We start from the raw sequence: 14,812 nt of genomic DNA on the forward strand, positions 1-14,812 counted from the left end.
TTATCTTGACGTTAATGACGCTGTAAGTGTCGGGCTCCGGTACTCTACGGTATCCAAAAGTGCTTGTTAAGCAGATTAATAGATTGTCAGAATTACTTAAAATATATTTGTTGGCAAGAAAAGACCGGAGATGAAAATTTTAGTTTGGCTAAAACGATGTTTGTCGAATCAGCACGTTATAGTCATTCGAATATTCGAGACGCCCATCGAGCGATCGATGGGTCCATTCTGAACAGTGTTTTGGAGGATTCTTGCGTTTCCTAGAGTACGTGAAAAACGATTGAATCCTCCAACGAGACTAACCATGGGTGTTTTGAAAGCAGTTTTGAACTGGCCAGTGCATCTTAATTACTTCACATGAAATCAATATTCTCTGTCCAAGTGAATATCATGTTCTGACAGATCAGCCAAACGATCTTTAAACGTACATGTCGATTACTTATCGGTTTAACAAACATCGATTTAGCCAGGATAAGCTTCCTCAAAATTTGGTTTAGCTTAGGGGCCCCTAAATGGTTATTATCATTAGGCACCCAAAGGGTTAAATTCGTCACTGATTACAGTGATTTTCTGCATATATAAACGACATCGAGGATTGCTGCAGAATCGGAATAAGTTCTTCAATATGTACATATATACAGAATCTTGAACAATTTTGCTTGAGATAGTAGCTTCTCACTGACTACAACAATTGCAGAGGATAAGGCCAAGATGTTTCAATTAAAACTTTCCTGTCATATTATTTTTCCATCTTTACCATGTTTACGCGATAGATTGGTAACGATATCACGTAGAAATCTCTTTAGATTCTCAATCTGAAATTATTAAAAGTTTCAGCGATTCCTGCGCGTCAGATTTATTACGATGGATGATGCAATACGCGAAAGCTTTTATAGCAATAATCCAATAATAATAAACAATAGGAAAAGTTAATCCAATCAACGCTGGATGAAGACTTAAATATTATACGAATTATTTTAAAGCCTTTATTTACCGAGGAAAAGCAGACAAAATTGCGAAATATGAAATTGGATTATTTCGTGTTTTTCAACTTTTGAGCGTGTGTCGCACGCTCTTTTTATTTTATGAAACAGGACCGACAATGAAAGATGTCAACGATAAATTACAGCGAGTCACAGTCCTGCGCGCTCTTTGTGTTCTCATTATCTTGATACCACTGATATGTTATAATCAAAGTTATAAAAAACGAGCAAAATTTACATGAACAAATAATGTGCAATTTCATCGGAGTACGTTCATTTATAGGTAAATGTAACAAGAAGTTAATACCAATGTTTAATAATTTTATTTCTCACGTTCATCAAATATTTGCTGATTGGATCTTTGATTTTCTTTGCTTGATTTCATTCATCGAGGTTTGTTTTTTAATCGCTTAATTTTCTAATTAGTTTTGTGGAAAAGCTAAATGATGATGTAATTGAAAGCTTTGTAGGATATGTAACATAAACAGATAGAGTCATGTTGTTCTCTAGAAAATACTATTGAAATATACGAATGTTAGACTCTAACACATAGAATACCCGCCTTTTCTTTCTCAATTAAAATAAATATGCTTATGACTTTTAAAAACTAAGTTAAAAGTAAATGTATTAGCCGAAGTATCTAACTGTGTCATTGGAACTGGAAGACCTCTGCCAGCAAGATATCATGTTTTCAACATTATTTTCGAAAAATACTGCTGTATCGTTGCGTTTTATTTAATTAATTTGAATTTCGTATGTATTTGGTGTAGCGTTGCAAAGAAAATAGCGAAGAACCTTCAATATTATTTCAAATTAAAAGATGGCAAGGGATCGAGGAACATAAATCAACACACCTACAATTTTACGTAAAGCAATAAACGATATACTATATATATCATTCTTCGTACAAATTAGGTGAATAATTGCCCAGACAGATATCAAATACATTACGATCTAATATTTTGCTTGTATCATATTAAAATTCGTCATAAACGTTTTAAAATGCAAATTTTCTTTGTGCAAATAGATACAATTAAACGAAAGGATAGAATAATAAGCTTCAGATAATAAATGACAGACATTTAGAAAAAAATTAAAAGATGATACGATTAGAGTAATGCATTATGGATTAGCTCGTGACTGCGTTTCACGAGTATGCACGTCAAACAAAAACTTTATTTCAGTGAGTTTAACGCGTATACTCGTCGTCGCTTCTATTTATTTACGCACTGCACGACTTAACCCCGTGAGAGATTTCTAAAACTAAATTCCGCGGTTAACTGTTTAAAAAGATACTTTTTTCGATTTTGATAAAAACTACGTTAACATTCACTTACATTACTTTACGTTATTTATTCTTTTAGAATTTTTAATAAGAAGAAGCGAAAATAAAATTTGTGATTCGACTAACTTCAACCAAGTACGTTGGAGAAACAGATCAACAACGTCTCTATCGCAATTTCCATTTTATCATTAATAATCATCTCTACTATATATTCCTTACTCTTGACTAAACTCTGTAAAAGAAAGTTACATGCGATAAGATTTAATTGGGTCATCCTTCGAGCTTCGATGTATAATATTCTACTCTATTCGACGCAATGAAACTTTTGGAAGTCTCCTACTGTCACGGAAACGGATACATCAGCCAATGCTCCGAGGACGCATTTAGACTCCCATCTGCTACTTCTTCGTAATCGGAAATAATTTGTCGTGTAGCTTTCCCAGCCTGTATCGGCAAGCTGCGCACGAACGACACCAAAAATAGCATTTCGTCTAAGCATCGACGTAATTATAATAACGGCCATTAGCTTGATGAGCTCCGCAACTGGACCTAGTAATCACAGGGCGTTTAATTAACGGTCGCGTTTCTTAATGATTGTGTTAGGCACGAAGAGGTGTATGTCTTGCCACGGCGATGAACCCCGTTGTGAATTCGAATTCGAGTGGTACCTAGCCTCGTATCGATATCGCGCGTAGGGACAGCAAGTTGGTGGATGTAGGAGGATGACTCGATGAGAAATCGTATCGAAACACGCACGTCCGCTCTTCCTTTCTACTTGCTAATACTGAATCCTCGTATGAGTAGAGAGAATTCGCCTAACAGCTCCACCTCCTTTCTCGCTAGTCTACCTACTTCCACCCTCTTTCTTTCACTCGACTCGGCTCCACTCGCCTTGCCTCGCCTCAACTTGGTAAACGTGCTGCGACGCGGTGTGTTGCCGATCGCTATGGCACTCGATCGGCAGGGTCGTTGCGAGACGAATCGCGACACCAATCGCGACACCAGGAGGAAACTCTTCTGCATTTGCACCTGCAGCTATACCTCCGCATCGAGTCCTGAAAACGACGATAGCATTCACTGTTTTCGTAAGTCATCTTCTCGTCAAGTTCGATGTTCATTTACTGTTTTGTGTGTAATTTCCTGCGATGCTCGTTTCCCAACTTCCACGTTATTTCTCGTTATGGTGAGATATTTTGTGCGAATCAGGCGTGAACACGGAATCTTTCTTAAGTGCGAGACAGGTTACGATTTTGAAATGCATTTAAAAACAAAGGAAGAAATATCTGTTAATTACTCGCTGACAAAGAAGACTTTAGGAAGCCGCCCTCAATTTTTGTTTAAGTCGATTTTGTGCTTTCATTGGTCTGTATCTAGTTACGAGCCATTCACAGGCCGAGGTCAATTTCAGATTTTGAAATTTTTTAAACTTTAAGAATAAATCGATCGCTTATCTCGTAGTACATTTCATCAATTTTCTCTATTTTTTGTTTTATTTATACAGTTAATCTATGTTGCAAATATGCGGCTCATGTGTATTTCTAAAATTATTAAATGAACCGGATCTCGTGTCTATTATTTAATAAACGATAGATGGTAATTTTCTAAGGAGGCAAAAGTACCTAAACATATTAGCAATTTCACTATGAATTATCAGTATTCTTTAGAGAAACTTTGAGGATATGAGCTTCGCGATAAAGATTATAATTTTAGTAGAAATCGTTGTAAATTATTGTATCTTATATCATTCATGATTGTAATGAATGTCATGAGTATATTTCATGATTGTAAATGTACATCGTTAGTTTTATAATACTCTGAACTTGCCACAGGAGAAAATCAATACGATGATTTTATCAGCTATAATTTATTTTAATATAATTAATTGTCTGTATCGATTCTCTGTACATAATCGTAGCATGTCTCTTATCTATATTATATATTGTTACTGCTTATCGACCCCCGACGAAATATGTTATATTTATGGCTGCTGTATTCGTTAATTTTCGCATGTTAAACGAAAGAGTAACATCTGTTTGTATCTGGATAACGATCACTTTTATATTAACGATAAATGTCATTTACAGAACCATTTGTCGGACTAAATAAACGACTATGCATTTGACCTACAATATACCCACATATTTCAAAGCTTTAATTCATTCGGTTACCAAATTAACGATACTAAAGCCACTGATTCTTTGTGTTGCTTATCCCGTAAATAAGTCGATTCTAATCCTTCTTACGTATTGCCATTGGTTTTGTAGATACACTTTCCTTAATTTTTTACACTGAAATATTACCAGTGGGATACAGAGTTGATTTTATTCTTGAGTTTTGTTATATCATTTACCAAATTAACTCGATCCATAAATTTAACTATGTTACGTTAAACGATTGTTTTAGATGAAAATGTTAAAAGATTGAATATAATTTATTGGCATAGAGAATCGCAAATAATTTTTCTTCGGATATTCCAGTGCTCTATGTACAACTACAAGAGAGCACTACGCTTATTTTCTATGTATCGGTGGTGTAATATTGATTAATTCTTAAAGCGAGTCGTCCAATTTCCATTACATTAGCATATAATTTTAACGCTTGTAACGCTTATAACGCAACACCGCAGGCCCTTAAAGATAAAAGCAAGAGGATAGGGAAATTTGTTTATGAAGTAAAACGATCTTGTTATATCGTTAGAAACAAAAACGACGAACCGCTTATTTCAGACATCGTCAGATTATCGTCGTTACAAGAATCGTCAATAAAGCTTATTAAAGCGAATGTAAGACGAAGTAATCCGACACACTGGCTCGTGTTATGTTTCATTATCAAAAATGATAAATGCACGTTTGTTGAAGGCTGGGTAGACTCTTTTGTCTCTGTCATATCAATTTTCATAACACAAAAAGAGGGAAATATATCTAAATCGAGCGATACCCTAATTTATTTAAAAAATATCTATACTTGTACGTCGATAAATTCTCCGATATTTTCTTAATTCAATGCGACGTATAATAGGTACGCCGTGTTTGCCAATTATTTTCTTTATTCACCAGTGCGGGATAGTTCAAGATGAATAAAATCAACGTTTCGTTTGTTCGTTTTCATTGTGCTCTGTTCTCGGTTAATTGCCGCACGCTAACGCCGTGAGTTCGGAAAATTCACGGTTATTTTCCGACGGCGACCTTTCATGTCCAAACCATAAAAGCACCATCACGTCGATCAAAATATCACTTTACGGATGGTATACTTCCGCGGCAATAATTTCTGCCCAGTTCCGCCACATTTGAAAATCCGCCAGTAACGTCCATATCCTCACGCGTCATGGGATTATGTATACATATACCCACATTCCATATATTTAACATCATTTTGTACATATCAACATCACCAGAAGCATGGTTCAACAAAACTCTTTCAACCTTTCTGAACAACCTTTCAAAACCTCATCGTAGTTTCACCTACGCCCCGTTAGTGCACATTGTAGCATAACCACAAACGTCGGACAATCTTATAAATCGCTATAGTTAACGATACCTAGTACGTATTAACGTTACAGGTACAGCGAAATCTTCGTTATCTGAACATCTATTACCAACACATTCCAACGTTCGATCAACATGTTTTGTTGTACGAATATTGGAATCAGCTGGAAAACAAAATGTATTATGTTAACTATCGCAGTGAAACGGGAGATGCGTCCCAAGCGACACAACCGTAAAGATGCATTGAAACGTTTACGATATTTGAAGAAGAACTTTTAGATAAATTTTGAAAGAGACGCGGAGTAAAAAGATCATTGCATTATTCAGCGGTAAAATACCTTTAACGGTAAAATAATTTATCAACATGAAATAATTATGATTCGGAACAAAATATTCTTCCCATCCGAAAGCTTTCCTTCTTTTCTCTTTATTAATTCGAAGGTTCAACCGTATATATGTATGTATGTATATGTTTGTATGTGTTTCGTTTCCTCCTTGATACAGTGGAACGGAAAAAGGAAAACGCGAAGAAAGGAGAAAATGACGCTTTACCGTATTTTACTATTCGAGCAACCGCGCGACACACTTTCATATAATAAATAAAAAAAAGAAAAAAGACAAAAAATATGTATCGAATCGAGGGCTTAACCGCACACGGTTATGAACGTTGTTTTGATTTTGTTTTAGGTACGCGGAACGCAGTCAAGCTGGCTGCCTCCGCCGGTAACCCCTCCGCTGCCGTCGCCGCCTCCGCGCATCCTCCTGTGCTTTGGAGCTCGCGCAGGAAGCCCGGTAAGTCCATATGTATACGCATATTATTTCCTACTCGCATTTTCATTTCACATCCGTGCTTAACGGCAAAACTAAATGCCAAGAGAACATTCGCATCACCTGCTCGGTTTCTTGCGAAAGTGCAATTATTGCGAGCTGGTGGTTCCAAGTTGTTACTGTTAGTCAAGGAAAGCGACAAGGAGAATCTATCTTAACTCTTAGTCGCAGTAACGAATAAAAATGCCAAGAAAGTTACGACGAAAAAACCAATGATGATGATGAAACAAGGCAGATTACATTTCAAATTGTTCAAATTGTCAAATTAAGACAAAGAACTCGTTTGGAATATTATATGGCGCGATAAGGAATTATTTAATCGATACTTAATCAGGGAGAATGCGATTTTCCATATTACCGGTTACTTAGATCGAGTATTGCTATCATTAGAATAAATTTGTCTTCTTGATGTTTATGCCTCTTCGGTGGCAGTTTCTTACGTCCAATCTGAAGTACCATCCAGCGACAGTAAACTGAATATCGCAGTTGATTGAATGCATTAATGACAAAGATAACATGGAATAATGATGTATTCGTTCGTAAAGAGTTCAAGTATGATAAAGAGTATATTTAGATTGTAAACATATTAAATAATACGCAGTTATGTAAAACAGTATCGTCTGGAGAAAAAGGTAACTTTTGTTGTACTGTTGCGCGATAGAAATTCCTATAAAGTAAAACACGACGGTTTCTTGTGTCGTTCGAATAGCTTTTGCACGAGTTTAAAGATACGATTGAAAAAAAGAGACAACGTTGGCGATTAATGTAACGTTGCAGCGATTGGTTGTTCGTCCTCGTCGCGCATCTGACAGGGCTGCGGCCGCGAAGCATGCAATTGGCCCGGGGGTTAATTTCTCCGCGACCGGCTAATTTGATACGAGCCGTGCTCGTTTGACCCCCACTTATTGACCCTGGCCAGTTAATTCGCAAACTCTCAGAGGTCTTTTGGGATTGGAGCATATAACTGATCGTACGTTTCATATATCTTAATGATAGATTTTGCAATAATAATAATTTTGCAATACGACTTTTATTTGCACACGTTCGCTAATTACGCGCTTCGTTTTAACCAAAATTATTGCGAACATAATGTGGACTACAATTAATATATATCGTATAATTGTTCTTCAAAAAGCTATATATTTCGTTCGTATTTTTTCGAAACATGGTTTATATCGACGCTTATTTCGATTTAATGTTAATGTTAATTCAATAGGCAATGCTTGAACGTAAAATAAACGAGCATTAAAAACCACACGGTTAATATGCAACATAAATATTTCAATAAATAGCAAAATATATGTTACGATAGACAATAGATAAGATACATAATAATAGGTACAACGCTATAGTGAGAAACTATATGTATATTTTCAATACGGAATAATTATGTAACTAGGTATAACATAAAAGGAGTTTATTTTTAAAGAAATGAGGAATGTTGGTCTATATTTTTTGAACGAATGTATTAAGAAAATACTAGAAAGATATAACGATAGTTTTAATCATTTCTATAAAGTACAAAATGGTATTTAAAAAATAATTAAAAAATAATAAAAAGGTAATAATTTAAGATTTCACGCACAGTTTTATTTACAAAATTAATAACAATGCATCGTCGTTTCAACGATATATTTTTCCTTTTAATTTACTGATCCTAAATTGCAAGACTTCCATAGAATTATACCGAGACTAAATCATTTATTTTAATGGTATGCGACGATTTCTAGTTACAAAAATAAATAAAACAATTGTTTACGGTTTTTAAATTTTAACTTTCACGAAGTTTATTAAATCACATAACTTGCAGTGCTTCGGTTTTCGATCGTGTGTTTAATAATAGGTATGTACGTTGCGTTTTGTTGCAACATTTCCACGTTTCAGATCTGCATCGAAGAACTGGAACGTGTACGAAACAATTCGGAACAGATTGCACCGTACTAATAAAAGCAGGATTGTTTGAACTAGAAACGTTTAGAACGTTGAAGATTCGGACATTGCATCAACATTCATTGTTCAGAAATCTAGATATTATTTATTCAAAGATTACATCGAATTTTTCTCGATATCGAATTTCATAGTTGTCTGTAGTAATTCGAAGAAAGGACTGATTGAAACGATAATTTTTGGGAAACCAATCCTATTGACGAATATTATGTACAGTGATTTGCGAAAGTATTCGTACACTTTGTATAGAAAACTTTTACCTACGTGCGTATATCGTGTGTGCTATATAAAACATTTTGAAGTTTTATTAACACTATAATAAGACGCTATAGTGCCACGATAATATTGGACAAATTTGAATCGAAGCTGAAAATCTACACAGAAATTGCAAGGTTTGTTTATCACAAACTGATATCTGACAAAGTTAATACATTGATGTATACTAATAGTATACATATGAATAGTATGAATACGAATAGTCACTTTGAGCATGCAATAAGCGTTAAGGATGATCTCATTCGATACTGAGACTTATTAATATTATGGATGACTGCATATATACGTGATTTTGTAGTCTGCGTAAAATAGATTTGCAAATACACTTATATCAAATACCTCGTATGGAACGTATCGTGCTTGGAACAATAGTTGACACACCGTGACACATACGCGACAACGAATTTAGGAAGAAATTCCAACGATAGCCGAAGAAATAACCCACCTAAGGAAATATAATACCAGACTGACGTATTTTCACAATAACAGCCAAGGATCTCTACACGGTTAATTTACCCAGAAGATTCCATAAAAAACATCCAAAGGACCCTCTTCCGTAATGACAGAACGTTGATATAAATTCTCTGCACGACTGCTTTCTGCCGAGAAAAAGAGCTACGTGGTACACTTTCCAAACCTGCTACAGAAATTTACCGGATGTGACAAGTACTCAAAATTATTATAATAAGATAAAGATAAAAAAAGAAACATCTTGTAACTCGTGTATACATCTCCAAAATCGTTTAAAATTTTATCAATATATATAATTATGCCAGCTGGACGCCATTATGGTGCCAATGCAATTTCAAAATGTGTCGTATAACAGACACGATATGTTCATAAAAGGCGTCGCCAAGTGTACGAACACTTTTGCGTGCAATTGTAAATATTTTATTTCTGCGTAGAAATATTTATACACATATGTATTTAAACATACTCTTTTACATGGAATCAATAATTAATATACGTGCTATATGAATGAATACGCATACGTACATTTTTATCGTATTTTATATACAAACTTGCTTATCCGCAAAACGAAAAATGTGAAAATCTCGCGCTGTAACACGAGCAAAATGAACGAAGGTAAACACGAAAGGAGCGACATTTGGAGCAAATACGTACAAATATAACATGATTAATGTAAGTATAATACAACATATGACAATCCGAAAAGTTCGAGCGAAACGAATGAAAAATGACAGATGACCTTTCGATCATGATACGAAGAAACTACCGTGACCTTGTTGGAGCTAGCAGCGACAGAAAATGGAGGCAAGCGTTCCCGCGGCATTGACACGCTTGTCAATGCCAATGGCAGCGTGGTTCGAGGCACGCTTTCAGACCGATCTTTTACCCTCTCTCTTTCTGCCGATCCTGTCTTACGATATATCTCGTGTTCCAAACAAGTTATGTTATTACTTTGGCCCGTACGTGGGCCGAGAGAGGAAGGTCACAACCTCCGGGAATTAGTGGCGTCCTAATTGACATATCCGTTCGAGCGTTTTCTGCTCGAAGAAGCGCAGCTGCGAGGATCAAAGTCGACAAAGGAAGGAAGGATCTTGTTGAAAGCCAGCCGTCGAGATTATGAAATGAAATTCTGACCAAGAAATTCTTTGAATTAAAGAGTTTATACCTATCCCGGAAAACAGCTATATCATTTCATCGTTACAATTGTCCCTATTACTTTGCAAATTGTCCATGCAGGAGATACGTTCAAAAGGATATTAATCAAAATGGGACAGTACATTTTTTCCTTGTCAAGGGTCCTTATATGTAGCGTAGATTTAAATGAATTCTAAAATGTATCTGTTACGGTGCCTAAATACTATATCTGCAATTAGTACAGAAGTAAATTATAAAAAATATAAATAGTTTGCACATTTAGGATATATTAATGAAACTAGTTTTCGCGATATATTGATTATTATGGTATATGAATGTGATTTTTCTAATATATATGTATCATTGTTATGCGAATGTGATTTTTATAATATATATATATATATATATTATAACTAGTTTTATTATATATATATTATTATATATATATATTATTTTATTATATATATATATTGTAACTAGTTTTATTAATATATTCTAAATGCACAAACTATTTATATTTTTTATAATTTATTTTTGTACTAATAAAATATATGTATATAAAGTATTCACATATAAAGTAACTTTTCAAAGGTGCTACATATTTTATTCGTTTAATTATAATATGTAATTGCAATCGACAAACATATTCAACTAATATCTCTGTAATTTTGTCAAATGGATGTAAGGTTGATATAACATAGGGTAATAATTATTTATATATAACGGTATATTTTTAATCATATCGTAATGATTAAATATTCTAAACACTGCCTTGTCTGTATACATATATACGCTGATTTATTTATATAGCATTTTCACAGATATGATCAAAACTTCTTAGGCATCGCGAACATCGTATAGCATATCGAATTATGTAGCATATATTAAATCTAATTAAAAAGTTAGGATATAGTAGAGATTTTCGTTCCTTATTGGATATGCACACATTTTGTGCAAACTACAAATTGACTTTGAAAATTTCAAATATATCGAAGTTTTATTAACATAGGTCTCGTAATATCATTACGCATAGCGAGCCCCAATTAGCGACAATTAGTGTACAGAATGATAAATTATGTTCGACTGGTACAAAAAGCAGTGTAAAAAGTGGGTACAAGACTCAATTAATTTTTCTTTGATTCTTCATTGATTCGTTTGATATATTGTAACATTCATCATACAGACAATTTTTAGTACAAGAAATTAATGTTAGATTAGATTAGATTAATCTAGGCTTCGCTAGTTATGTTAATCATTTTTGCGTCATATACCGTTATGTCTGTTAAATAAAAAAAAATCATTAACTCAACTGATATATTTTTCTATCTAATTTGACCACTTTTTATGACCTTTTGATAAAACTATCATTATCATTTCTTTTTCCTTTTTTGACCCAATAAATTTTATCAGTTTAGTGTTTATACGATACTTTCCTTTCTTTCGCGTTCTTTTTCCATCATTTAAAAAGTTTCTAACAATCCAAACCAACTTTGCTGAAGGTTACCAAGCGCTTTATATCACAGTAATAGAATGCGTTAAAATCTTGATTGAAAATTGCCACCATTTTATTTCTTTGTTTATTTATTTTCTTTTTCTTTTCTTTGAAATACAGGAAAGAATGAATGGTCATATTGCGTTATCAGGAAAGAAATTTGTTTGCGAACCATAGAAGTGTAAAATGGGAATGTTACTTAAGACTGTGACACGAAAATGCAAGCTTAGCAGTAAGAGGAGGAGAAAACGATGCACGGGTTAATTACGAGATCGCTGCTAAGAGAATTCCTTAACGAGTACCCGGTCGATTAGAGAGTTGCAACTGCCGGTCGTCGTGAGGTAACGGTCGTGACACGCGCGACTTCAGAAGAGAAATCTTCTTCCTTTCGTTCCTCCTCTTTGGTCATGTCGAGTAATAGCGAGCACGCCAGATGGATCTCGAAATCGCGTATTCGTCAGACTCCGCGCCACGATGAAATTTATCTTTCAAACGAAACGCTTTTACTTTGCCGGAACATTCATTCATTTCTCATTGTCAGACATTGTAATGTTTCTCCGAAGCCTACAATGTCCTTATCGGAACATGTTACAATATCCGCTTTATGGATATCATTCTTGCTTCCTTGAATATCGATATTGCAACTTTTACGAGACACGTTTCGCATTAAATAATTTATACATATCGATAATTTCGATGTTAACTATGTCTTTTACAACTGTTTGCATCACGTTTCTTTTATAAATCATTAGCTCGCAAATGAAAGGTCTTTTCTAGCAAAAGGACAATGCTTGATAATGTTCCGTGAAGAAGCTTGGTTTCAGCTTTAAAACGCAGAGCTCCTCCGGCATAATCGTAGCAAGAATAATCAGTCCATGCAGATCAAATTTCTAATACGAATTGTAAATAGGACGTAGGTGATATTTCCTTAAGACATGTAATAGAATTTTTAAATTTTCTTAAAAAGATCATGACGAAGTCATTCTTGGATCGCATCCAAGAATAGAGACAGCAGCATAGATTTTTCGCGGAATCTCTTCCACGTTTATATTTCTATTGGCATAAAATTTGAAATGTGATTTCGCGGTAAGAATCCATCTGCTCACTTATCTCAACTTATATTATACATATGTAATCACAGTTTTCCAGGAACTTTGTGACTCGTTTACGCGTTTGTTCGAGATATTTCTCGCTGAAAAGATTGTGCTCATTAATTATGCAATGATCCTATTAAATCTTCGTTGCATGTAACTTTGCTCTCGCGGGCCAGACTTTTGCGAAGCAAAAGGAAGCTGAACGTAATTAAAATACGTTGAATACTACTATGCGTTTGAATAGGACAGCTGCTTCGAAGAATCGTAGACACGTTTGACGACTTTTTTTCTTGTACTTCGTGTAGTCGAGTAGAAAAGAGAGAGACAAGAGGTTAATGCAACGTTTCCTGAAACATGAGGTAATCCCCGATCTGCAGCCGACATTTCAGTGCTAGTACGACCGGACACGCCCGCGCTTCCAGCCGTTTTTCATTAGTTCAGTCGTCAAAAGCGGCGACATCCGCGGGAATCTTCTAATAGATTGTGTAATTGCAATTCCTTCGTCGTTCTTCAGATTTTCGGATTACTTTCTGATTTCGTTGTCCGTTCTATTTTAACCAGTCTTTTCACGCGCAGTCAGAAAATCGTACGTTTCAACAGGCTTTCATTAAAACGGCGTTAGCTCGTTAACGCGCGTTCGCAAGAACGGCAGTTATCGAAATTTATCATCTGCGTAGTATCTATCAACACTTTCGATTCCATCGGATCAAGAACTGATGACTCGTCTCGTTCTAGCAGCTGTTACACGCAACGTAACGTTTAATAAACTCGCCTAATGATATCCTGTTGTAGGATTTGAAATATTAACGCGGAGAAAAGAAAGTTTCACTGACGACAAGTGAGAAGAGCGAAAGAAAGGTGGAGGGGGTCTATATGACCCACGTATAATCAACGATATCAGCACGGTAGTCCGAAATAGCTGGCTCTAGCTCATCAGTTGCATAATCGAGGAAAGTCGTGTAGGTACACGAAGACCCCTTGGTAATACTCGCACGCTCGCATTCGCGTCCGCGCTTGCGCTTGTGCTTATGCTGGCGCTCGCGCGCGTGCGTCGTGTGCTTACCGCGTGAAAACGTGACGGAATAGCCAACAACTTAGCTGTCGTTTTCTTTCTTCGCTTCCCCTTCCCTTTCACCTCTTCTCGCTCTTTCTCTCTCTTTTTTTCTGTCTTGCGCTCTTGTTCTCTTTCTCGTTCTTTTTCGGCACGTATTTTATTGTTTCTCCTCTTTTTTACTTTATTCTTTGAATGAAAGTATACAGGTTCACGCGTGTGGACGATATCACGAGTCCCTCTGCGCTTTTCCTTCTTCCGTTCGTTCTCATCATTCGTCTTCTTCAAGCTACCATATGTTTAAGCTTTTTTTCTCCTACGACTAGCGAAGTTCACTTGATACAAAAAATGAAGGCCCAAAACATTTGTTCTCTTTCTATAATATGTACGTACGTATATACCGAGTGACAAAATATCAAAGCGGGCGAAACATTTTGATAATGATAATTATTTTATCGAGCAGACGTTATTTAAGGCATGTAAAAATATGGGATTATAATGCACGCAAGATAACAATAATATGAACATTAAACTTCCATTTCCTTCTCTTATCTCTTAGAAATTTTGCGTCACGTATAGTTAGAAATTTTTCGACCACCATGTAATGAAACAGAACTCGAAACTCAGTTAATTAAACGATTCCTGCAGGTTCACGCGAAGTATTCTTCGTTAAATTCCCAGTGCACCGTCCAACGACGATTACTTACGTTCATTCCTATTCTATTAATAAACATTTATTTACCACAGAATTTATAAACAGTATACG

General features: G+C 35.3%; 1 protein-coding gene across 12 annotated transcripts in view; it reads left to right on the plus strand.

The window, feature by feature from the left end:
• The window catches only part of LOC117212384 (dual 3',5'-cyclic-AMP and -GMP phosphodiesterase 11-like), a 146,538-nt gene that overhangs the window by 64,215 nt on the left and 67,511 nt on the right, over window positions 1–14,812 (plus strand). For 7 of the 12 annotated variants that reach the window (XM_033457186.1, XM_033457191.1, XM_033457187.1 and 4 more), the window contains one exon: window positions 6,441–6,545. Coding sequence is in view for 3 of the 12 variants with exons in the window: in XM_033457183.1 (XP_033313074.1) it covers window positions 3,215–3,353; window positions 6,441–6,545 (244 nt within the window). In the remaining 9 variants the exon portion in view is untranslated. Of the gene's footprint in view, window positions 1–3,111; window positions 3,354–6,440; window positions 6,546–14,812 lie in introns of those variants that run through there. The other 5 variants (XR_004488448.1, XR_004488447.1, XM_033457183.1 and 2 more) reach the window with 1 other exon arrangement.

This window comes from Bombus bifarius, unplaced genomic scaffold (genome assembly GCF_011952205.1).
Source record: "Bombus bifarius isolate JDL3187 unplaced genomic scaffold, Bbif_JDL3187 scf7180000008289, whole genome shotgun sequence".
NCBI classification, from domain to species: Eukaryota; Metazoa; Arthropoda; class Insecta; order Hymenoptera; family Apidae; genus Bombus; species Bombus bifarius.